At 49.6% G+C, this 24,491-nt stretch overlaps 1 protein-coding gene across 12 annotated transcripts in view; it reads left to right on the top strand.

Moving 5' to 3' along the window:
* NAV2 (neuron navigator 2) overlaps nt 1–24,491 on the top strand; it is a 397,156-nt gene that overhangs the window by 308,503 nt on the left and 64,162 nt on the right. For 5 of the 12 annotated variants that reach the window (XM_045066132.1, XM_045066130.1, XM_045066129.1 and 2 more), the window contains 5 exons: nt 9,463–9,604; nt 17,856–18,147; nt 18,868–19,570; nt 22,687–23,154; nt 23,802–23,867. In XM_045066132.1, the coding sequence (XP_044922067.1) occupies nt 9,463–9,604; nt 17,856–18,147; nt 18,868–19,570; nt 22,687–23,154; nt 23,802–23,867 (1,671 nt within the window). The remainder of the gene's footprint in view (nt 1–9,462; nt 9,605–17,855; nt 18,148–18,867; nt 19,571–22,686; nt 23,155–23,801; nt 23,868–24,491) is intronic. The other 7 variants (XM_045066131.1, XM_045066138.1, XM_045066135.1 and 4 more) reach the window with 2 other exon arrangements.

The following is a 24,491-nucleotide window of genomic DNA, read 5'->3' as shown; positions in this document are numbered from 1 at the left end:
CATTTCATAGTTGTATGACCTTTGGGCCTTTGTTTCCAGGCCTTGATTGTCTTACCTCTAAAATGGGTATCGTATGAATACCTATCTCATGGTACCCAAAGAAAATGTAAGTAGAAGGGCCCGGCACATGCGTAAGCCACCAGTGAGTGTTATTTGTATCACGGAGGTGTGAGGACTAACTGAAATAATGCATGTAATTAGCATGAGGTCTGCCACAACTTTGAACTTCCTTTAAAGTTGGCTGTTCAGTTATTATCATTCCCAGATAGACAATGAAATGTGGGGTTCTGTGGGGGTGCTCCTGCCTTCTTTGAAGGTGGATTTTCTTAATCCTCCCGCCCTCCCCCCCCCACCCCACCCTGCTCCAGTGGCTGGAGGAGGTGATGCTCTTAAGGATACCCCCGGGAGGGAAATAGTTAACATACCTGTCTGGTGGGAAAGGAAGATAGCCAAACCCTTTCCCTTCCCCAGGGGTCACTGCTAAGCCTACAGTTGGGCTTGCTCACTCATCCACACCAAAGGATCTCATTCCTCTTGGGCCCTGGGGTTTCGCGGGAACAATTGCCTTGAACAATAGCCAGAAAACGAGTTCCACCAGTCTGGGCTCTTGCAACCCAATACATCTGTCTGGCGGGGGGGGGGGGGGGGGGGGGGCAGGGCCCTGAAAATGAGCTCTGCTGTGATTCTGGGGCAGAACTGGAAAAGTAAGCAGGTAAGGCCTGGACGCAGCCTTGGTGGTTGTGTAGCACGCGTTCAGCCCCCCGGAGAGAGGCAGAGAGCCGGGGCCTGGATGGCTCCTGAGGATGCCAAGTGGACTAGGCTTTGGGGTTTGGGGGTAGCGGGTTAGGTGCTGCTGTTATGAAGACTGCTTCTGAGAACCTTTGAGAATCGCAGTTGCCACAGTTCAGGCACTTCCTTTCAGCTAACTTGCTGTGGTTTATCAGCGAGCGGAGAACGAGTATGCTCGATGTTTATTTATTTTTTTTACAACATTGGTCAGCATGTTTCCCTTGAGTAAACAACACTATCTCACAGGGAGTCCATCTGAAGATTGTAGAGACCGCCTGGACCCTTCGGTCTCCCCTCTGTTGGGAGTCTTTTGCTGAAACACAGGATTCCTCACGCATGGGTGTGTAAACCCTAGTGGAAAAATCTGTTTAATCATCCCTTTAACCTTGGGATTCCGTTTTGCTTTTTTGCTTCATGGGAGATGAAGTTATAAATATGAAATCACACGAGTTCAGGGCCATTACAAATTCCTCCTGCATTCTGGATACTCCCTGGAAGAACTTGATATAAAAAATGTGTCCAGATGAGAGGCGAATTTTCGGGGACGGGGTGCATGGGGGAAGGCAGGATTCTCTCCTTGGTTCTGTGGAATGCGCACTCCCCACAACAGGGGAGAAAACAGGGAGTGTGAGGAGCTGAAATCATTTATGATGCTTTCACCTCTGTTCTTCATAGCAGAGAGCTTGTGTTTGTTTGGCTGTTAAATTTGTGCTTCAAGCCTTCTGAGTGACATCTGAATTCCTGACACCGTGATCTCAGCATGTCTTGAAAGACTGAAACAGGATCCTCCTGGCTTTATGGGTCTGTCCATGTTTGAGTGGATTTTCTGGTCACTTTTGGAGAATCTTTTCTCTTCACATCTTTCAAGAGGTAGTAGACAGGGGCCCCTGGGTCCTGGATGGCTCAGTGGGTTAAGCATCTACCTTCATTTCTGGTCATGGTCCTAGGTTCGAGCCCTGCTTTGGGCTCCCTGCTCAGCGAGGAGCCTGCTTCTCTCTCTACCTACCGTTCCCCCTGCTAGGGCTTTTTCTCTCTCACTCTATCAGTCAAATAAATAAATTTTTTTTTTTTTTTTTTTTAAAGAGCTTAGTAGACAAAGAGTTGAGGTCATGGTTTTGGTCAAAATGAGGTCTCTTTTTCTTTTTTTTTTTTTAAATAAACATATATTTTTATCCCCAGGGGTACAGGTCTGTGAATCGCCAGGTTTACACACTTCACAGCACTCACACTCACACTTCACCATAGCACATATCCTCCCCAATGTCCATAACCCCACCCTCCTCTCCCAACCCCTGTTTCCCAGCAACCCTCAGTTGAGGCTTGTCTCCCTCAATGACTTGTCTTCCTCCCAATCCCATCTTGTTTCATTTATTCTTCTTCTACCCCCTAACCCCCCATCTTGCATCTCCACTTCCTCATATCAGGGAGATCATATGATAGTTGTCGTTCTCCAATTGACTTATTTCGCTAAGCATGATACCCTCAAGTTCCATCCATGTCGTCGCAAATGGCAAGACAAAATCAGGTCTCTTCTTGATGCACGTGGCAACTGTCCGCTGGTGGAGGTCCTCTGATGATAAAACTGGTTAGCAGACATTTCCAAGCCGATTTATATTTGCTCAATTTTGGATGAACTAGAAGGTTGCATGGAGTCTGGTTTGAATCCCACCCTTCTGTTGACCTCTGGGCCCTAAGCCTGTGTGTCATCCAAGGGAAGAATGGGAGTGGAATAATACATGTGACATGCCTAGTACGGTACCTGGCTTTTGGTAAACCCTTTCAGTGGTGGCTATAAATAAGAGGTAAGATTGCATTCTATTCCTTTGTGGAGAAATAGTGTGGTCTAATGCCAACTCTATATTGTGACTTGTATTATTACCTTTATCGGAGGGTCTGCACACTCAAATCGCAGGGCCAGCCAGGTGCGTGAAGAGGAGCAGGTGGGGATTGTGTCGAATGGGAAAGGCTGTCTCTGTCTCTGTCTCTACTCGGGGTTAGCTAATCGTTTCCTGTGTATAAAATACGGGCACCCATTCCAAGTATTTAAAAGATTGTGTGTGCCTTAAAAATATTTTGAGGGGTGAAATTAGCAAAGAAGGAACCCAAAGACTGAACGTCCAGTTACCCGTTGGGCAGTTTTTACTGAATGGGAGGAGATGCTCTGAGCCTGGTTGGGACCTTCCATGTGCCCATTTGCCTCTGGACCAACTTTTCTCTGAGCTTAAACTCCTAGGATGTCAGGTAGATGTCTGGGATGGCTGCTTTCAGTTCCCTCATTCTACGGAAGTCTGGGGTCTAGAGAGAAAAGGAGGTGTCTAAACTCTAATGGGAAGTAGTAGTTCTGGGGAGGGCTGGCGGCAGGACCTTGTTCTCCTGGCCCCTTGCTGTTGCCATTTCCATGCCTCCAGGGAGATGTTGGCACAGCAGAGATTGTTGGTGGGCCTGGGATCTAGCACTCTGCAGACTCTCTCTGTTATCTGGGCTGACCCCTGGCTGGTGGCTTGGGGAGGTATCAAAGTCTGTAGAAATGTCTGGAACCCTCACCGTTTCTACTTGGTGCAGTTTCTCATTGCTCATCTCCCTGTGTTACATTTTTATTTGTGCCTTGGCTCTGTGTTTGTCTGTCACATGCCCCGGCCTCGCTGTCTGGGGTAGGGACAACTGGGAGTCCTCACTGCTTTCACACGGCCTGGTGCCATGCCTGACCCATAGAGGGCGCTGACTCACTGGGTAAGATGGACATGTGACTCCAAGGTCCCTGGCTTAGGATGCAAAAGTAGTGAGTTTAAGAGTCTTGAAGAACAAGGACAAGTGTTTGATGAGTTCCTTCCACCCACCCACTGGGGGTTGTTTTCTTTCTTTTTTTAAAAAAGATTTTATTTATTTATTTAACACACACACACACACACACAGAGAGCACAAGTAGGTAGAGAAGCAGGCAGAGAGAGAGGGGGGAGCAGGCTCCCCGCCAAGCAGAGAACCCGATGCGGGGCTCAGTCGCAGGACCTTGAGACGATGACCTGAACTGAAGACGGAGGCTTAACCCACTGAGACGCCCAGGAGCCCCTGAAGGTTGTTTTCCTGTATGATCACTTGTCATACCTTTTGTGTCATTGTGTGACTGCCAATGAGGGGAACATTTCATTGAGTAGAGTAAAAGGGATGTGCCTGATCTGGCTGCGATGCTCTGTGTTTGTACTGATGGTTCAGAGCAATCAATGGAAGGATCTTCTTGCCATTTCTCTAGCTGTCTCTGCCAAATAATTTATAGGGCATAAACATGATATGCTGTATTGAAACTTTAAAAAAAAAAAGCGGGGGGTGGGGATCAGCCAAGCTCTGTATCCCATGTTCCTCTGAATTTCCTATAATACAGCCGGCAAGGCAGGAGGAGGACCTGGGATTCTGCTCTGCTCTGCTCATCTTCCCACAATATTGGACACAGTGTTTCCACTGAGATTTGGGGGAGCTCTTTCGGAGTAAATTTGGAAGTCTTGCAATGTAGAGCAAAGGTGAACTGGAGTGGAGAAAACTAGTAGAGAGAGGAGGTATGTTCTCTTGGGTTCATTTATTTTTTTATTTTTAAAAAAGATTTAATTTATTAATTTATTTATTTATTTGACACAGAGAAATCACAAGTAGGCAGAGAGGCAGTCAGAAGGAGAGGGGGAAGCAGTCTCCCCACCGAGCAGAGAGCCCCATGCGGGGCTTGATCCCAGGACCCTAAGATCATGACTGAGCTGAAGGCAGAGGCTTAACCCACTGAGTCACCCAGGTGCCCCTCTCCTGGGTTCATTTGTTCTTCTGGTCATTCATCTAAAAATCCTTCATTCATTCACAAAACAAAATCTGCCATAATAGTTTTCTAAATGTCTAAAGAGTGCTTTTGTATCCAAAAGGAACGTCCTAGACTTCATTAGGTTTTACTGTTCGATTTACTAAAGCTTTGATTTTTAAACCTAGGTTTTCTTATAAATCTCCTCTATAAATCAAGAGGTTTTGTATAAATTAAGATGATTCCCACTTGTTATTTGATTAGTACTTTGCTAATTTAGCTTGGACAAATTGAGTTTTGACAATTAGTACTGTTTGGAAACTTGGATAATTAGGTTTCCTTAAATATTTTAGATTGCGTTCATAAGTTTAACATGCCTGGTTTCCTCAAGTTCTTTAAACATCTGACAGGGTAGACTCACCAGCCTAACAAGCAAAATCTCCTAAGCCCTTAACTCTTGCAAACCAAATAAAGTTAAAATGTCATAAATTAGGTTTTCTCAAGCTCTGTAATTCTTTTTTACAGGCTGACTGCAGTCCTTAAACCTTTCATCTTAAAAATCCAAATCGGAAAGGAGGACTCATTTAAAACTGAAATCAGAGGACTGTTTTTATTTACCTTCTCTAATATGCCCCATATTCTTTTAAGTATTATAAATATATAGAGATTATCCAGTGATCACAAAGATTTCATCCTGTACTTTATTCATATTATGATTTACTCCCTCAGCTCCCCTCTTTTTAAACCTTCCCAAGGATTTAAAGTCATTTACTCCCAAGAAAGTGCAATACAGGGGCGCCTGGGTGGCTCAGTGGGTAAAACCTCTGCCTTTGGCCTCAAGTCATGATCTCAGGGTTCTGGACTCGAGCCCCACGTCCGACTTTCTGCTCAGCAGGGAGCCTGTTTCCTTCTCTCTCTCTGCCTGCCTCTCTGCCTGTCAGTCAAATAAATGTAATCTCTGTCTGTCAAATAAATAAGTAAATAAAATCTTAAAAAAAAAAAAAAAAAGAAAGAAAGAAAGGGCAATACGTTTGTCATCTCCAGTGGGCTCTGAACCATCGTACGGGATCAAGAGCAAGACGCAGGGATGGTCACCTCGTACTCCAGAACGATTGTTCCAGAGCCAGAGCTGAATACACTGTAGCTCTCTCTGCTGTGTCTCCTGTATCCCTTGAGCTGGAATCTCATTTCAGCATGTAGCAAACACAGATCTTTTGTGTTCCTTTCACATTTCCATTGTAATCCGCTTCTGTAACCCCTTTCGACATTGCTCACCCAGACTTGGGTCAGTGGACTTTGGTACCCTGGGTGCAGGTTGTACCTAATTGCCTTTGCCACTTGATTGGATGCAGCTAATGTTCTTCCTGTCTGGATGGCTTCTGCATGCTTTCTACATTTTTTCCTGTCTGACTCTTCAGCCACATGTCTGGAGTCCTTTTACAAACAAATGGCACTTCCCCATTCGGTCACATGAGCATACCAAGAGACAGAACCCAAAGCAAACTAGTTTTGAGCAAAAGAAAGAAATTTATTAATTCTCACTTCGAGCTTCCCAGCGATTGCTTCTGTCTTCCCAGGGCCTCAGGTATGGCTGGATAGGGGTGCTCCTGTGACATCCTTCCTCTCCTCTCTGCTTCCCTCTGTGCTACTCGCTGCCTTCTCGGGCAGGTGAGGACGAAGTGCTCCCTGGAGGTTCAGGCTCTGTTTGCATCTCTTCCAGAGCCCTGCTCCGTTCTTCTTGGCGTCTTCTGTGTGGTCATGCAGGTTTGGGCAGTGCTGTCTTAGGCCAAGTTAAAGAGATCATTTCAGCACTTGACATCTGTTCAGAAGTTTATGGATGCCGTGAAAATCTAAGAGAGGCACCGAAGAGCCAGTGTCTAGCCCACGTTCCCTTGTTGGGGCAGCATTGTTATCCCAGGCATCTCCTCCAACGACTTCACCTTCCAGTCCCATCCTGGAACGCACTGCCTCTGATCTTGGTGGCTCGAGATCACTGACACCCTGAATCTGGGGGAAAGGCCAAGTTTGAAGTAACCAATTTTTACATCCAGACAGACTTGCCAGTATCCCAAAAGATCCAGAAGGGAGGGGGACATGGCTGGTTCTCCATAGACAGGGTTTCTGGCACCAAGACCACTCTTGCTCAGCCCGGGCTGCCCTCGGTGTCCCTGTGCCTTCATCCTCATCCCTGGGGTCCCCACACCCACCTTCCCTGGCGGCAGTCACTTGTTTCTTCCTGTCTGGGCCGGCTCAGTCAGGGTAGCTCTGAGATGCTCCGGGCACCAATGTGGGAAGCAGCTTGTGTCCAATAAGGGCCCCATGCCCCACTGGCATAATAGCTTGGTGTTGAAAGGCCATACGGGAGGAGGGAGTACAATTTCAAAGCGAAAACTCCGGGCCTTGGATTCATGGGCATCTGTTACTAACTTCCCGCCTTCTCCCTGCCAGCCAGGAGAATCCTTCAATCCTCTTTCTTCTTCACTGGATCATAGGAAATTGCAGATATATTAAACTGCTAACCTCAGAGAGCAGATGCAATTAAAGACTCCTGTGGCAATTTATTTATTTATTTATTTATCATCGTGAGAGCCGATTTGGGCCCTTCTTCATCTGTTAGGTCCTGCTCCCTCCAGCAGAGCCACATGGTTGTCAGCCTCGGGCTGTCATCCACGGGTCTCCCATAAAGAAACTGAGGCTTTGGTGTTATGACTTGTCAAAGAATGAGCTGGGGGGAGGAGGCTGAGTTCAGAGTCCACAGCTGGTAGCAACTTGCTGTTGCAGCTTGCCCTGTCTGTCCGCTGAGTGGAGTTCAGCCCCGAAGGGTTGGATAAGTATGAGCTGTGCGCCTGCAGGTTGAGGGGACGTGGCTCACCAAGCGGCGAGGTTGGCGCCTGCCACTGGACGTGGGAGTGTGGACACGGGCCCGTGGGTAAGACCTTCTAAGCCTCTGCCTCTCCTGAGACCATGAGCCGTGTCCTGCCGTTCTGGTGCGTGCTGAAAGCTGATACAACAGAAAGCCGTTTGGCATCACAGTAAAGTAGGTGGTTCTGGAGTCAGAAGGGCGCGATCCAGGTTCTGGTCCATCTTTTGCTGGCTGTCTGGTCTAATGCAACCTTGCCTGCCTTTCTTTCTTTTTTCTTTTAAAGATTTTATTTTGGGGCGCCCAGGTGGCTCTGTCATTAAGTTTCTGCCTTCAGGTCAGGTCATGATCCCAGGATCCTGGGATCAAGCCCTGCATCGGGCTCCCTGCTTGGTGGGAAGCCTCTCCCTCTCCCACTTCCCCTGATTGCATTCCTGCTCTCCCTATGTCTCTGTCAAATAAGTAAATAAATAAAATCTTTAAAAAAAAATAAAGATCTTATTTTAGAGAGAGAGCACGCACATGAGAGAGGTGGGGTGGATAGCAGAGGAGGGGGAAATAGTCTCAAGCCCGACCCCGAGCTCCATCCCATGACCCCAAGACTGCAGCCTGAGCTCACACAAGAGTCAGGTGCCCAACCCACTGAGCCACCCAGGCACCCCACCTTTCTTACCTTTCTAAGCCTCGGTACCTCTACCTGCACCATAGGAGAACAAGAGTACTTACTTTTCCACTCAATCAAGTAGATCAGGTTACATTTGTACTGGAAGCTTCCTTTGTAGTTTACTCGACTTCTCACTCCCACAAGTTTAAATCCACGAGTATTTCCTGAGCACCTGCTCTATACCCACCACCCTGCAACCAAACAGGAGAGAATGCGGCAGGCTTGGTTGGGGTGTGGGAGGTGGGCATTGTAGGTACGGGGATGAGGGGAGTCCCAGTCCTATGTCTGGGAAGAGGGACAACAAATGTAGAGTCTTGACCACAAGAACCCTGTTGGCATAGAAGGGATAAGAGTCTGTGAGATGAGAACCAGGAGGGATGAAGAGGCGGGCACGAGGCAGGGCTGGAGAGGGAGGCTGGATCGGAAGCTTGTGGTCACTTCAAGTTTGGGCTCTAAGTGCCTAAGAAGCCCATGGAGGGTATTACGCCTCGGACCCATAGGGTATGATTCATGTTTCAGAAGGATGGTCCTGGCTGCTGTGAGGAGAACAAATTGTTAGGGACAAGTGGGGCATGGGGCTCAGTGGTGTCTTGGCGGTCGCCCAGGCAGAGCTGAGACCAGCTGGAAGTGTGGAGCAGCAGAAGAGGTGGAGGGTTGGGCACGTGGGGATATGTTTGGCAGGTAGACGTGGTAAGACCAGGAGATGGGTTAAAAGTCTTGGTGGCAGTGGGAGATAATGAGGAGAAAGAAGAACCATTGCTTGGAGACTGGACTTGAGCGGTTGGGGGTGGCCTTGGTGGATTTGTGGTTTGGGAAATGGACTCTGTTTTAGATGCATCCTGGGAGGCTATTAGAGTTAGAAGTGCTAATAGAATTGACAGGTTTCTGCTGACTTCTGAGGCTTTTCTTCCCCTGGGATTTGACTCCAGGAGTGGAGTCTAGAACCTTTGTAGAGCACCCCATGTTTGCCCTCTGACCCCCCCGCCCCCAGGAGAGCACTGCTCTCTGCCTCCAGCAATAGTCCCCAAGCCCACTGCTTATCCTCTGCCGCTAGGTCTGAGAAGTAGCCATTCGCTTCTGCAGAGTTCCCAGGATGGACTTGAGGACGGGGTAGGAGGCAGGGAGCGTCTCCAGCCACCTCTGTCCAGCCACCCTCCATGTGGGGGAAGGTCCATCTCTGCCACTTTGCCCAGCTCCCAGTCCAGAACAGCAAGGATAGATGGTGTCCTGGAGATGAGTCTTGTTAGAGGCAAGAAGAGCTTCGTCTGGGGCTTTATGCTGTAGGCACCTTCGGGGCTGGTATGCACTTGTTTGTGTTGTTGGCCTGAGCTGACCCAGCGTGAGGTTTTGGTGCTCAGAATGTGTTTGTCTCAGCAGCTGGGATGACAGCAGCTCCGTCAGCAGTGGGATCAGTGACACCATAGACAACCTCAGCACCGATGACATCAACACCAGCTCCTCCATCAGTTCCTACGCCAACACACCTGCCTCCTCTAGAAAAAACCTGGATGTGCAGGTAAGCAATGGTCTCCTCCAGCGGCCCCTGCCAGCAGGGTGCCTTGGGCTTGAGGACCAGGTGGGCCATCTAGGGTGAGCGGGATCCCCAGGTCCATGAGATGAGGCCTGATCACATGCTTGCTGCCTGTGCTCGCCCCTCACTAGCCCTGGCCTCCACCTGCAGAGAAAGGAGGTCAGGCAATGGGGAACTAGAAACAGGAATGGGGAAGCCTCACTGTTGTCTGTGAAGGTCTTGGTAAAACCACATTTCCTTCCTGGGCTTTCATTTCAGAATCTGCTTTTTGTTGGTTTTTTGTTTGTTTTATTTATTTATTTATTTATTTTTAAAGAGGATGCTGGACTCGTTTGGTCCTTCTTAGTCTGGAGTGTGTGGCCCCTTCTAGCCACAGTGAGCTGCCGCTGTCCAGGGTACATGCTGATCTCTGCAGAGTGATGGGGTGGGACCAAACATTGACAGTCTCGGGCTGGAAGACCAGTATGTCCTGACCAGAGGTTGGGAACTATTGGTCTGAAGGTCACATCCTCATGGTGATATTTGTCCATTGGCTTATGGCATCACTTTTCTTTTAAACCAGGTCTCATGTCAAATTTTATTTGTTTTTAAATATTTTATTTATTTATTTAATAGAGCATACAAGCAGGGGGATCAGCAGGGAGAGGGAGAAGCAGGCTCCCTCCAAGCAGGGAGCCGGAAGAGGGGCTCGATCCCAGAGCCCTGGGATCATGACCTGAGCCAAAGGCAGACACTTAACCGACTAAGCCAACCTGGCACCCCTGATTCCATGTCAAATTTTAAAAATTGTATTATTTCACATGAAAATGAGATTCTGATTTCTTTCAAAGATCAGAATGCTTTGCCTTCTTGAGCCTAGATTCTCCACATGGCAACAATCAACAGGTGTCCAAGTGTCTGCCGCTTTCAGACAGGGAGCCCTTGTCCCAGCGTGTCCCAGCTGCTCCTGGCCAGCTGCGCCCTTCAGTATACCTGCCAGACCCCAAGGTGGTGGAGTTTTCCGCCCCTACTTTAAAACTCCCAGACTGGATGTCTCTGAGACTGTGTGTCTCCCGATACCGTGCTCCCTTCTGTTTGCTCCAACGTGGATTCACGTGGTTGCTTTCACTCAGCCTCACGGCGCTCCTTTGTGGGCAGAGGGATTGGTTCTAGGAAACCCATTTTACTAGCAGAAAAGTGAGGTGCCACCCTCCTAGCCAGTCCCCAAGGTGGGACTGACCGGCGCAAGGACCGGTCAGGTGTGGTGGCACTGGCTTCTTTGGTCTGGGATCTTTTTCATGATGGGTCCCTCCCACCGGTGGGGGCTGCTGGCTGCGATGAAGCCACACGAGGGTCTGCTTGGGACACAGTCTCCCCGAGAGGCCTGGGCGAGGGCAGAACTGACACTGCTCTCTTCCCTCACTCCCACCCACACCAGCCTCCTTTCTCTCTTGTTTCTCTGCAAGATAGGAGCTTCTTTGGAAATTTCTATGCATTCAGAGGTTTTTTGTTTTTGTTTTTGGTTGGTTTTTTTCTTAGAGGACTGGGCTCAATAAAGAACATGTCATTTCTTGTGTCCCATAGAAATGTGGACGTTGACTCCTTGAGGAAATATGTTGGGTGTCGCCTCTGGGATTGCCTGTGACTTCTTGAATTTGCACTTTCTCCGGGATTCCTAGTTATTTTTGAGTGAGAGTTGAATGGCGGCGGCGGTGGTGGTGGTGGTGGTGAAGGAAAAACACTACCCAAATTACGGAGGCAGGAGATGTTGGGGCTGAAGATAACAGTCCGCATCTTGATCTGAGTGAGTGGTAGTTATGAAAGTAGGTTAATTTTATAAAGCCTGTTCAGGCTCTATACTTAACTTTGTGCATGGAGTATGTGAATGTTATACCTCATTTTAAAAGGGTGATTTAAAAGAAAAAACCATACATAAGCCCCTCTGCTTGAGAGCGATCACTGTTTGATCAGTGATTAGACACAAGTTAAACACAGCCAGCCTGTGCCCCTGCCACTTACCCCTACCAACTTTTTTCGCTTTCCTCATGGACACTAATTTCTTTTTTTTCCTGAGAGGTTTTTTTTTTTTTTTTTTTTAAGATTTTATTTATTTATTTGACAGAGATCACAAGGAGGCAGAGAGGCAGGCAGAGAGAGAGGAGGAAGCACGCTCCCCGCTGAGTAGAGAGCCCAATGCGGGGCTCGATCCCTGGACCCTGAGATCATGACCTGAGCCGAAGGCAGAGGCTTTAACCCACTGAGCCACCCAGGCGCCCCTCCTGAGAGTCTTTTTAATTTCAGGGTAACAATAACAAGCTTTTAGACTCTCCTTAGATCCTGAGGTGGAGAACCCAGAGAGGAGAGAGACCGACAGACAGAGAAGGTTGTGGAGAGGGTCCGGGAGAGAGGGAGAGATGAATAAATCAATAGGTTTCTCTTTTGTTTACTTGAAAGGTAGGAACAGTCTTGCTTTTAGTTGTCAGTTAAGTCAACAAAACACTATCAGAAGAATCTCTTGTCTTTGTTTCCCTCCCACCGTAGGAGGACCATAGGACCGTAGGACCCGGGCATCTGTTTTCCACACTGATACAGAGTAAACATCAGGCATTTACAAATGATTTCCTATCTGATAGACTCAGATTTGGTTAAGGGCAGCGCCCCCTCCTCTCTGACCAGCTCTTTGCTTTCATCTAGAAAATGTCACATCAGAAAAGGTTCAAGAATGGCACAAACATGTCTTTTGAGCTGGTGCAGAAGGTTGATTTCAAGGGACGGAAGGAGTTTAATATTCATTGGGTTGGTTTGTTTTTTGCTTTTGCTTTTTTTGTTTTTTGTTGTTGTTATTGTTGTTTGCTAGAACACTACCTGAGTTTAAAATATTGAGATAAAAACTAAGCCAGTAGTTCGTGGAATAAAATAAAGGCGGACTTGCACCAGTAGCTCCTGAGATTCCCAGGGAGGTGGTTTCTCTGGCATCCCTTTGTTCCTGTGAGGGAGTATCTCCAAATATTTGAATCAGCGTAAATTGCAGCCTCATCCCCTCCTCCCCTCATCCCACTCTGAGGAAAGCTAAGGGCCATTACTCCTCTCAGAGCAGCACCAGGCAACGGGAAGATGTGTGCTGCCATCATTCCCCAGGGCTCGCTCCGGTTTCTGTCACAGACTGGTTTCTCCCCGATCAAACGGGGAGTGCGCAGTGTCCCAGGCAAGGCGGGGAGAGACAGAAGAAGCAGCCGGCAGACAGGCCGGGAAAGTAGGCTGAGGACAGGTTGCCTGGCCAGGTTTGCACATCGGAAGAGCTTCTGAGGAAAAGTGAAAAGGAAACCCATCCAAGGAACAGGGAAGTCGTGGTCCAGAAGCCTAAGGAGCAGCCTTGTTAGCGGAGCAGATCACAGAGAAGCTGTCCTTGGGAGACAAGAGCCCCCTTCGTCTGTGAGTGACTGTCCTCCTGGAGGATGCTGAGAGGCACCGAGGGTGCCTTCGATGGGACGCACGTGCCCAGGTGTCCAGCCCCAGGTCTCTCTGATCACGGCTCCCCGGCGGGGCAGAGAATCTTCTAGCTTGAGGTCTGATAGCCTTTCAGTGGACCTCTGCCATGAGGACTGGTGAGTCTGGGCAGCCAAACCAGGTTGTGGGGTCAGGGAGAAGGGGGTGAGCTCCTGGTCCTATGGTGTCCTCAGAGAAGCTGATCAGCCTCTTCAGGCCTCTGCCTCCTGGCCTGTAAAGTCACAGCAGTGAGACTTGTCTCAAAGGAGGAGGGTGGTAGTGCCATGGAACTACTTCATCTGAGCATGCTCTCGTGGTGTCTCATTCGTAGTAGGTACTCAGTTTCTTTTTTTCTTTCTCCCTCTGCCTCCCTCCCTCCATTCATGTCAGTAACGGAAGTTTGGCTGTGTTCTTAATATATCTTGCAACTCATTTTATATTTTGTAGCATTTTATTTTTAGGACAGTGTGTTGGTGGCAGAGGACTTGTGACAAACACCTCTCTCTCCCACGTGATCATTTGTCCATTCATGTCCTTGGTCATTCAGTATTTCCCCTCAGTCTATGCAAGGTTCCATTCCAGGTGCCAAGATACAAAGAGGCATGTATCAAAATGCCTTTAATTTTCACTGCCTGTGAAGTTTTTAGTATACAAGGGGAGGAAGATAATTCCATGTGAGTTTAGTTTTTGCTACTCGAGGAAACAAAATTCTGAGTTCTGTGGCAGGGATTCCTGTCCTGTGTGAGGCTTTGAGTGAGCCTAGAGCTCTTGGTTGTTCTCTGGCCATTGGTCTGGATGTAGGGGTAGGGTTTGGCTGGGGGCAGCCCACCTGCTAGGGGCTGCTGCTTGTGACTGTTGGCAAGTCACTGTCCTTCTTCTCCCCCTCTACTTTGCTAGTCTGTCACACATATGGATAACAGGACAAGCTCAGAGGGTTAGATGAGCTAATAATATATGCGGAAGGACACAGGGCCGACCTGGAAGTGGCTGTGGTACTACCACTTCTGATGCTGGTAATTACTTCTGTGATGACTCTAGTCGAAACTTGAGCCAGTTCAGCGTCCTGACCTGCAGGGGATGTGGGCAGGAGGAGGGCAGTGTCCTGGCTTCTAGAGGCTTGTGGCCCAAGAGCAGGAAAGACGAGTGCCTTATTCACCCTCATGCAGAACAAAAATGGAATAAAGACAAGCAGATACTGGGGGTTTTCAGAGGTGGGAGAGTTGGTAACAAAGACTGAGTCCCTCCACATTTGGTGACAACTCTGTGCCCTCTAAGACTCCTGTCTCTTGCATCTCCATTTTATACACAGGTCATGACCTTAGAGGAGGTAACCTACTCCCTCCAGAGGAGGGAGCACCCAGTACATGAAGTCCGACTCCAAGCCCATGTTCTCCCCCGCACGTCAGGCCATGTGGCCGACCTTGGTTCCACCCTCTCCCTCTGCAGATCAGCCTCCCTTCTGTGGGCCGTCAGTGGCCAACCTCCAAAATTGCAGGCCTTCTCCCCACCTGCGTTTGGTTGTTTCCCTACCTACCCTTTGGGATGTCAAATGAGCGAGTGGACTTCCAGGTAGGGACAATAGGAAAATCTTTCCAAAATTAGGAGCCGTTGGAAAGGAGAACAACTGACGAAGGCATGGAGAGCCAAGGGAAGAACACAGCTCTACCTCCCCAAGCAGCTGTCTTGCTGCCCTTCACTTGTCAGCTCTGCGACCAGAGAGGCTGGGAATTTTTCATCATTTTTTTTTTAAAGATTTTATTTATTCATTTGAGAGAGAGAGTGAGCAAGAGAGCACACGCTGAGGGGGGAGAGGGAGAAGCAGACTCTATACTGAGCAGGGATCCCCATGCCAGGCTTGATCCCAAGACTCCAGGATCACGACCTGAGCCAAAGACGGATGCCCAGCCGACTGAACCACCCAGGTGCCCCACTTTCTCATCTTTTGATCCCTAGTGATGCTACTTCATGATCTGGCACATAAACCAGGAAGGTTTTGTTAAGGAATTGAGAACTTAAAACCGGTAGAGTGTCCCAGGCCTGCTATGCAGAGTAGTGCTGGGAAGGCTACTGTGCTGGGCCTAGTTGGGGCTGTGATGGTTGGATGTTCTTTCTAGAGGGAAGATTGAAGTCATAGTCCTGGGCCAAGACCATGTGCCTTCTCTCTGTCACTGGGTAAATCAGAGGTCTTGGGGTCGCACCCAGAGGCTAGGCTGGAGCTGCTCCGGGGCTGGGGTTGGGGCACAGCCAGCCAGTATGGAAGGGGAATCTACTCGGTTAGGTATTGTATGAGGTGTTGTGTGAGACATGTGGAACTGTCTCTTGTCCTTGGACTTATTCTCCAGGAAGGCAGTGTGGCATAGTGGTTAAAATCTGGCCTCTGATTTTAGGACTTCCTAGAATCCTTGAATAGCCACTTCCTCACTTGGAAGTCAGTCTTGGGCAGTTTTCTTTTCTACTCTGTGCCTCGGCTTTCATAGGTTAAGTAATAATATGAACTATAATTTCCTCATGGATTTTTGTTGAGGATTCAATTAAATGATTCATGAGAAGCACCTTGGCCCAGTGCCTAGCACATAGTAAGTGCTTAATAAATGTTAATTGTCACTACTACTACTCTTAGCATCACTATAATCTGATTAGGGAAAATAAGGAATAGGATAAGTAAAGAATAACTAATAATAACTAATACCCAGATGGTAGTTAAGTGCTAAGTTTTCAGTATTTCCTGGAGTGTATTGGAATGTGTCAGAATGTACTTGAACATAAGCTCCAGGAAGTTAATGACTTGTACCTGTTCTTATTCATTTACTACAATGGGGTCCCGGGCCCCATAAGTTTGTCTTGGTGTATGGTGGCACCCAGGAAATATTCATGGATTGAGTGCTTCTAAAGGTACTCTCTTCCCTGTCTCAGGACCTTTGCATGTGCTGTTCCCCCCTGCCTGGCATGCTCTTCCCTAAACTCTTCTCAGTAAGTTCCTTCTCACTCTTCAGGGCACTTTTCAAACAGGCCTGACCACTGTCCCCCATCTTCCTCCTCATCAACTGCATTACATCAGTGTACTTCTATTTCTTACTCCTTGTCCTTTTTCTTATAAAATTTCATAATTCATCTTTACTCATTTATTTGTATTTACTTAGCCAACCTCTGCCTCTTTCCCTGGACTGTAGGCTCCAGAAGGGATGGGACTTAATCTGATACTTGGATCCTCAGGCTTTCCATGGCGCCTTGCAGATGGCGGGCTTGGAGGAACTCTGGTTGAAGGAATCGACTGAAAGTGTTCGGAGGAAGGAACATGGGCTGGAGTAGCTGGGACAGGGAGTGGGTCACTTACGCCTCAGCTCATCTGTAAAGCTGCGATGAAGGCAAAGCTACGTCTTCTCAGGACGCTCTTTAACCAGAGAGTGGTTGGGATCGGAGATCATTTTGTTGAAGGCTGCTGTACCTTGAAAAGCATGAGTTCGTTGGTTCCCTCCTTTACTCAACAAGCCTTGATGCGGCTCCCGCTGTGCTCAGAGGCAGGAACACCCTGTCTCGGTCCCTTACCACAGCTGAGCGCGGGGGAGCTGCCCACAGCCAGGGCATGAGTCTTTTGTCTCCCTCCTCCTTCTGGGGCCTAGTACCCGGAGGGAGCTCAGTATATGTTTGAGGCACGACCAAACCAGGAAAGGCACCGTCGGGTGGCTGTGATGGAGAACTGGAATTTAGGATGCAGGGTTGAGGGGGAAGAGAGAGGCTGTGGTGGTGACTGAGAAGGGACTTAAGTGGGGCTTGTCTGTGTTCAGGTTTGTCCCATACCCTGGTATACCCACAGAGGAAGGCACGGATACCTGTATTACTCTAGGGTGAAAGGCATTAGTTAGGGCAGATTCTTGCCGGGTGATCATTGTGATTTCCTGCCTTAATGGCGTTGCCTACTGTTGGTAGTCAGGTATAGCAAACACAGGCCTTGTCACTCGGTGTGGCCAGCCTTGAGTGTTGCTAACAACAGCCACCAGCATTCACTGCGCGATTTCGCCCTCCTGTCATCCCCTCGGACTGGCCCCGGCCCCCTAGGGAGGCTCCCAAAGCATTCTGGTTAGCTTTGTGCCTTTTCACTGGGGTGAATCATTAACATCACACTTCTGTCCCCTCCTGGGTTCCATGGCCAGCAGGTCAGGGCTCTTCCAAAGAAAGCTAGCTAATTATAGCCCTTGTCTGAACCAAATCCCACAAGAGGAGCAAAGCAGTGGCATATAAATGGAGTAGGGTGGGAGCCAGCACCCTGGCTCTGGAGGGTTTGTCTCCTCCCAACCCCTCTGTCTCTCTCTGCGCGGTGTGGAATCAGCCGCCACCGTTGCCTGCTCGGTCGGCGTGTGAGGCTGCCGCGCTGTGCTAGGAAGACGACAGAACAAAGGGAAACAGGCCAGGAGGCTGGGGGCCGGATGAAGAGAGGTCTCGGGGGTGAGAAGCGCTTGTCACCAAGCGGCAAAGAGTTGGTGGCTGAATCCTGGCTGCGTCTCGGTCTGCTCATGTTTCTCCTCGGTGGGGCTCTGTCCCTCTTTTTCCCCGGCCCCTCCTACTTCTTACTCTCTTCTAGGACATAGTTATATTCTGTACTTTCCTCGAGCCAAAAAAAAAAAAAAAATCAGGCTTTCTAGCAAGATCACTAGACTGTAAAGGCCCAGACATTTTCTAGTCGTCGTCTGTCGTGGTGCTGGCGTTCTCGCTGCGGGCTGAGGGGCTCCCGGCCTGGGATTCCGGAAGGACTCATTCCGCGTCTCATCCACAGACCGACGCTGAGAAGCATTCCCAGGTGGAGAGGGGGTCCCTGTGGTCGGGCGATGACGTCAAGAAGTCCGACGGAGGCTCCGACAGCGGCATAAAGATGGAACCCGGGTCCAAGTGGAGGCGGAATCCCTCGGACGTGTCGGACGAGTCTGACAAAAGCACTTCGGGCAAGAAGAGTTCGGTCATCTCGCAGACGGGCTCGTGGCGCCGAGGCATGACTGCGCAGGTGGGCGTCACCATGCCGAGGACGAAGGCAGCTGCCCCAGCGGGCGCGCTCAAGACCCCCGGAACCGGTGAGTGAGGGGCTGTGCCGCCTCATTTCTGCCTGTGTTGGTCTGAAAACCGAAACCCGCAGACACTCGAGCAAGAGCTTCAGTCCCCGTCTAGGGCAGCTATTTCTTCTTTGAGTTTAGATCTGCCAGTGACTAGCTTTCGGGAAGGTTCGTATCCCTGCATTTTCCCATGTGGAAAGAGGTCCGTGTGTCAGCCTCAAGCTCTGCAGGTGCTTCAGCTGCCAAAGGGGATGGAGTGGGCTTAACCAGGGGCTAGGGAAGAGCCCACACACGTGTGTGCAGGCTTTCCAAGGGCGTTTACGAGCTGCCTTTATGTCATTCACGTTGCCCGTGATTTAGGGACGTGTATAAACAGAGTAGTGTGTTTGCAGGAAGGCAGAGATGCCCCCTGAAAATGTTAAGGAGAGCCTTTAAATGGCCAGAGAAGGAAGAAAGGTCAGTAGAAGGCAGGATCTCTTGCCCAAACGTACCAGCGATTGGCCGGTTTTGCTTTGTTCTGGGTAAATGTAGGCTGGTTTGCAAATGAGAAGTCATTGACATCTCCTAGAGGGCTCACGGCGACAGTAGTGGGTAGATTATCTTTATAAAAAGCTCTTTCCTTTGCCTCCCAAGGCTACTGCTTTCCCCAAGGAAAAAGTGAACCAGTTCTTTGGCGGAGGGAACGATTGTAAGCAGATGGGTTCTTGGTGTGCACACTAACCTTGCTGCTTTCTCCCTTAGGAAAAACAGATGATGCAAAGGTGTCTGAGAAAGGAAGGCTGTCTCCCAAAGCTTCCCAGGTGAAGCGGTCCCCGTCAGACGCAGGCCGCAGCAGTGGCGACGAGTCCAAAAAGCCCCTCTCCAGCAGTTCCAGGACCCCCACTGCCAATGCCAACAGTTTTGGGTTCAAGAAGCAGAGCGGCTCAGCTGCTGGGCTGGCCATGATCACAGCCAGCGGGGCTACGGTCACCAGCAGGTCAGCCACACTGGGCAAGATCCCCAAGTCATCTGCACTCGTCAGCCGGTCCACCGGCCGGAAGACGAGCATGGATGGGCCTCAGAACCAGGACGATGGGTATCTGGCTCTCAGCTCCCGGACCAACTTGCAGTACCGGAGTTTGCCAAGGCCCAGTAAGTCCACCAGCCGCAATGGGGCTGGGAACAGGTCTAGCACCAGCAGCATCGATTCCAACATCAGCAGTAAGTCTGCGGGCCTGCCAGTGCCCAAGCTGAGGGAGCCTTCCAAAACGGCTCTGGGCAGCTCTCTGCCGGGCCTGGTCAACCAGACCGATAAGGAGAAAGGCATCTCCTCTGACAACGAGAGCGTGGCTTCCTGTAACTCAGTGAAAGTGAACCCAGCTGCCCAGCCTGTGTCCAGTGCGGCGCAGGCGACCCTCCAGCCGGGAGCCAAGTACCCCGACGTGGCCTCTCCCACGCTCCGCAGGTAAGTGGGTCGGTGGTGGTTGGCAGCGCTGGAGTCTGTGGAATGGCATCCTGAGCGAATCATTTTTTGTTCGTTGGTGAAAACAGCCTGTTTCTCCACGTCTGTTTAGTCAGAACCTGCCAGCAATTTTGTACTCAGCTGATTATTTTCCCATGTGGGGAGGAAAACACCCAAGTGTCTGAATCTGTCATCTGGGGTCAAATCCTGAGTCCGCTTTCATCAGCCACCGTGGATCCCTTCTTTACAATTTTGTTTCAGTTTCCTCATCTGTAAAATGGGAACACCTACCTGAGATTGCATGTGAATTTTTTTTTTTTTAAGATTTTATTTATTTGTCAGAGAGAGAGAGAGCAAGAGCGAGCACAGGCAGACAGAGTGGCAGGCAGAGTCAGAGGGAGAAGCAGGCTCCCTGCCGAGCAAGGAGCCCGATGTGGGACTCGATCCTAGGACGCTGGGATCATGACCGGAGCCGAAGGCAGCTGCTTAACCAACTGAGCCACCCAGGCATCCCAGATTGCATGTGAATATTAACTTTTGTAGCCATATCTGGCCCATCGTAGGTGCTCAGCCAGAGCTAGCTACCATCCAAGATGAGATCTTAATACGCCCCTAGACCCCAGGTGGGCGTATGAGGAGAAGGCAAAGGATCTTTTTTCCACCCTTGTCTTATTAATTCTGTGGCTGAGATTCTACATCATTATGCCAGACCGTGAGCTCAGCCAGATCCTTCTCTCAGCTAGCCCAGTACCCTCCCCCTCCACCACACACATACTTTTTTATACTGCATGCTTAATTCCAAATTTGTTTCTGAAATTCTAGCTTTCTTTAAAAAAAAAAAAAAGACAAAAAAAACCTTTTAAAGCAGAAGTGTTTCTGAAAAAGAGAAATTGATTTCTTATTCCCTTAAAAAGGCATTTTCCCACATTTCCACACTGAATGGAAATTTTGTGTATGAAAACAGTGTTTTTTTTAAAGCAGTTCCTTTTTAAATGTGTACCACTTTTGATGGCTCGTATCATCTCATCCTTCTCTCTGCTGAACCGTCCTCAAACTGGAACGGCATAGGACGGAGCTTATCTTACCATTCTCAGGAAATGGCTTATCCTAGGAAAGAGTCTAAGTCCCGGATAGAAAATTAAGTAGTGAAAAATAAAAACTATGTGCACCTATTGGGAGGTGAATAGGAATGTTTGAAAAGACTTCAGAAGAAGCCTGCCACGGGAAAAGTGTGGTGAAGCAGTTCACTGTTCTTTGTCTAGACTTGATTATTAGAATTTCAGTAATGATTGTTTTTTCAGGGGAAGGTCCTATCGGGCTGCTCTTTGTTGTTCTAACAGATTGCCTTGTAAATGAAACTATCCTCTGCTTCTTGCCTCAAGTAGTATATGTAACATTCGCTCTTTGGTATTATAGATTTCCTTTAGTAACTACAAAGGTATTTTACTGGACCCTTAGGCTACTGTTACAGAATACTTGAAAATGCTTGCAGATTCTGAGGCTCGACACTGAACAACTTTCAGCCAAATCCTGTTAATTACATTTTTTCTAAATCATTAGGAGGTGTTCTCAATTTCCTCTTTGTGCCTTAGTGCAGAGAAGAGAAATCTCAGATCCAGTGATAGCGCTCTTCAGATGACGGGAGGGACCAACAGACAAAAGCCTGGGCTTTTTCTGCGTAGTTACATGGAGGAGAATTAGGGGCAACAAGCAACAAAGAAGATGCATAGGATTTTGGTTTTCTAGTGATTGAAAGGGCTTGACAGTGGAGTGAGTTACCCTTAGAAGTAGGGAGCTTCCAGTTACTGGAAGTACGTAAGCACACCAAAGCCAAGATTCTACCAGAGGATATCTCATTCTTTGGTTGTCGCCAGGCAAAAAAGTATTTTCTTTTTTTTTTTAAATAAAGATTTTATTTATTTATTTGACAGACGGAGAGAGATCACAAGTAGGCAGAGAGGCAGGCAGAGAGAGAGGAAGGGAAGCAGGCTCCCTGCTGAGCAGAGAGCCCAATGCAGGGCTCGATCCCAGGACCCTGAGATCATGATCTGAGCCGAAGGCAGACGCTTAACCCCCTGCGCCACCCAGGTGCCCCCAAAAAGTATTTTCTAATCTGTTACCAGATACCATAGTGAAGATTAGTTATGTGTGCGTATGTTTGTTTTTACGATAATTGGGATTTGTAAGGACTCCCGGGAGAGAACAAAGATGAGACTCCTACCTTGGAGTCGCTGGGTGCAAGGTGACCTGCCTGTCTTTACCTGTTTCTCAAGATAGGTCGTGGTTTTGTCCCTGCAGAGATGCATGTTCCAGCAGGGTTTGGTGGATGGAATGACTTGCATTGCTAGAGCATGTCTCCATCCTTGGACTTTAACAGTGTTCTGCCATTCTTCACAGAGAGTCCTGTTGCCAAATGAAGAGAGAGGCCCATGGGCCATTCCCTGTTTTTCTGGCAGTACATTTCCGGTCATCAGCGGGGGGATGACATGGAATGACATGTCTGTCCCCAAGACCCAGGGCATCTGCTCTTACATCTCATGCCCTGGCAAGATTTCTGTGTAGATCCTTGGGTAGGACTAGCCTACCATCTTTCAGATGGGCCATCACTTGAGGAGAAATCCAGGAAGATACTTTTCCCAGCACCCACCCCCCCGCCTCCAGATCTAGACTCGTCTTCTTGATCAGTTCATGTCATTCTTAGAGACCAAACAACCGAAACCTTTGGAACTGAACTGAGTACCTGCTTTGTGCCTGGGGTCTCAAATACAAAGATGATGAAGATAGATCTTTTCCTCTAGATGTTTCGGGGCTGGGGCAATTTTCTAGTTACCCTATTTATGGAAATGAAGGGAAGCAAGATCTGGGACCACCATGGCTAGGCCTATTGAAAATTATTCCACGTGGCCCTAAGGGTCTCGGCTACAGCCTCGAACTTGAAGCTGGAGCCTTGTGAGACACTGGTGTCCTTTCCCAGCAGGAGCACCATTAGCCATTTCAGTAGCAATGACTGTGCCCCTCCCCAGGAGTCTTAGCGCTCCTGTACTTGTGCCCCACCGTTAACAGCTCGGCACCCCTCGTTGCTGGCTGTTCAACCTGCACAACCCTTTGTCTCTTCACAGACTCTTTGGTGGGAAGCCTACCAAGCAAGTGCCCATTGCCACAGCAGACACCATGAAAAACTCAGTGGTGATCTCCAATCCTCATGCCACCTCGGCCCAGCAAGGTAACTTAGAGTCCCCCTCGGGCAGTGGCGTCCTGAGCAGCGGAAGCAGCAGTCCTCTCTACAGCAAAAATCTGGATATCAACCAGTCTCCTCTAGCCTCCAGCCCCAGCTCAGCCCACTCGGGCCCTTCCAACAGCCTCACCTGGGGCACCAATGCCAGCAGCTCGTCCGCGCTCAGCAAGGACGGCCTGGGCTTCCAGTCGGTCAGCAGCCTCCATACCAGCTGCGAGTCCATTGACATCTCCCTCAGCAGCGGAGGGGGGCTGAGTCACAATTCCTCCACGGGCCTCATCACCTCCTCTAAGGACGACTCCCTGACTCCCTTCGTCAGAACCAACAGCGTGAAGACCACGCTGTCGGAGAGGTTGGTGCCGTGCGCCTGTATCTCTTGGAGAGACACCCTCCCGCAAGTCAAAGGGTTTATGTTAGGAATCCCAAATGTTAGTTCCCCTTTGCCTGGGAGAGTGCGCTCTTTCTAACCACTGCTGTCTTTTTTCCGTGGGGAAGCCAGGCTGGGATGGAATTCAGCTCGGCTCTCCTTCCTGTTACCTTTTCCATCGCGGTTATTCTCCATGCTTGGAGCTGCAGGCGGCAACGGAGGGAGGGCTGCAGATTTAATGCTCCCGTTGGACATGGCATTCCTCCTTGGAGGTCCTTCCATTTTATCCTGTTCGTTCATCAGCTGCTCGTCCCCCCACCCTTGTCATTGTGCAGGCAGAGCGGGTGGCAGGAGACGTTTCTAGGCAGTGGGGTGGACTTGGTGGGTGTCACGGCAGGCACCCTCCTATTAAAGGGCTGCCAGCCAGAGTGATCGAGACACTCAAAGCAGCCTCAGAGCCCCGGATTCCACTGCAGCGTGCTGTGTGTCTTGTTTTCCACGTAGGCCAGAATGCCGGGATGCGCGCTGGGAATGAGGAAAAAAAAATGTCTAATCATTGTGTGTGTCCGACCCCTCCCCTTTCTTCCCATCTAATGTTCCTTCTCTTATTTTCTACCTGCCTGGACTTCTAGCCCTCTCTCTTCCCCTGCTGCTAGCCCTAAGTTCTGCAGAAGTACTCTGCCCAGGAAACAGGACAGGTAATGACATTGTAGGCCTGGGAGCCCACCGAGCCTCCAGGTTCCTCTGTCCATCCATGTCAAGCCAGACGTCTTGTGTGAGGCTGTTGGCCTGAGGCTGCCGCTTGTGTTCGTGGCTCTGCTGTACGCTGTGACCCCAGACATGCCAGGGAGGGTCTGCTCCGCTGTCCACCCCAGCCCTAGAAGCGGTGGAGTTGGGCCAGCCCGTCCTCCCCCTCAGCTTGGGAAGGAAGCTCAGCCGCTGGAACTGGGGCTTGAACTGGGGCGGCAGACGCCCTCCCTTGCATCTCTGTCCTCCTGTGGCATGCTCCTGCTTCCCAGCTCCCTACCCTTTCTTCCCTCTCTCCCCCACCCCCCTCCCAGCCCAGAACGGATCTCCCACCCACTGTGCGGCGGAGCCCTCACCTTTGTCTCCCCTGCCCCTACTCCCCACGCAGCTGGCTCCCTTCCCTTCCAGAAAATCCTTTCCTGCTATTTATTTGGCTGGTGCGTCTCGCAGGCTGTTGTGTTCTGTGTGCCTGTTTCCTGGAATGATCGTGAAAAAGAGGACATGGAGGGGTGAGGCTCTGCAAACTTAGAGGCTCGCTTGCCCCTAGCTGCCCTGTGGGTGGGCCTCAGAGATGG

Source organism: Mustela putorius, unplaced genomic scaffold, assembly GCF_011764305.1.
Source record: "Mustela putorius furo isolate JIRA1106 unplaced genomic scaffold, ASM1176430v1.1 tig00003859_pilon_pilon_pilon, whole genome shotgun sequence".
Taxonomy (NCBI): domain Eukaryota; kingdom Metazoa; phylum Chordata; class Mammalia; order Carnivora; family Mustelidae; genus Mustela; species Mustela putorius.
Note: the sequence above shows the minus strand (reverse complement) of the source record. Positions and strands in the feature narration are given on the sequence as shown.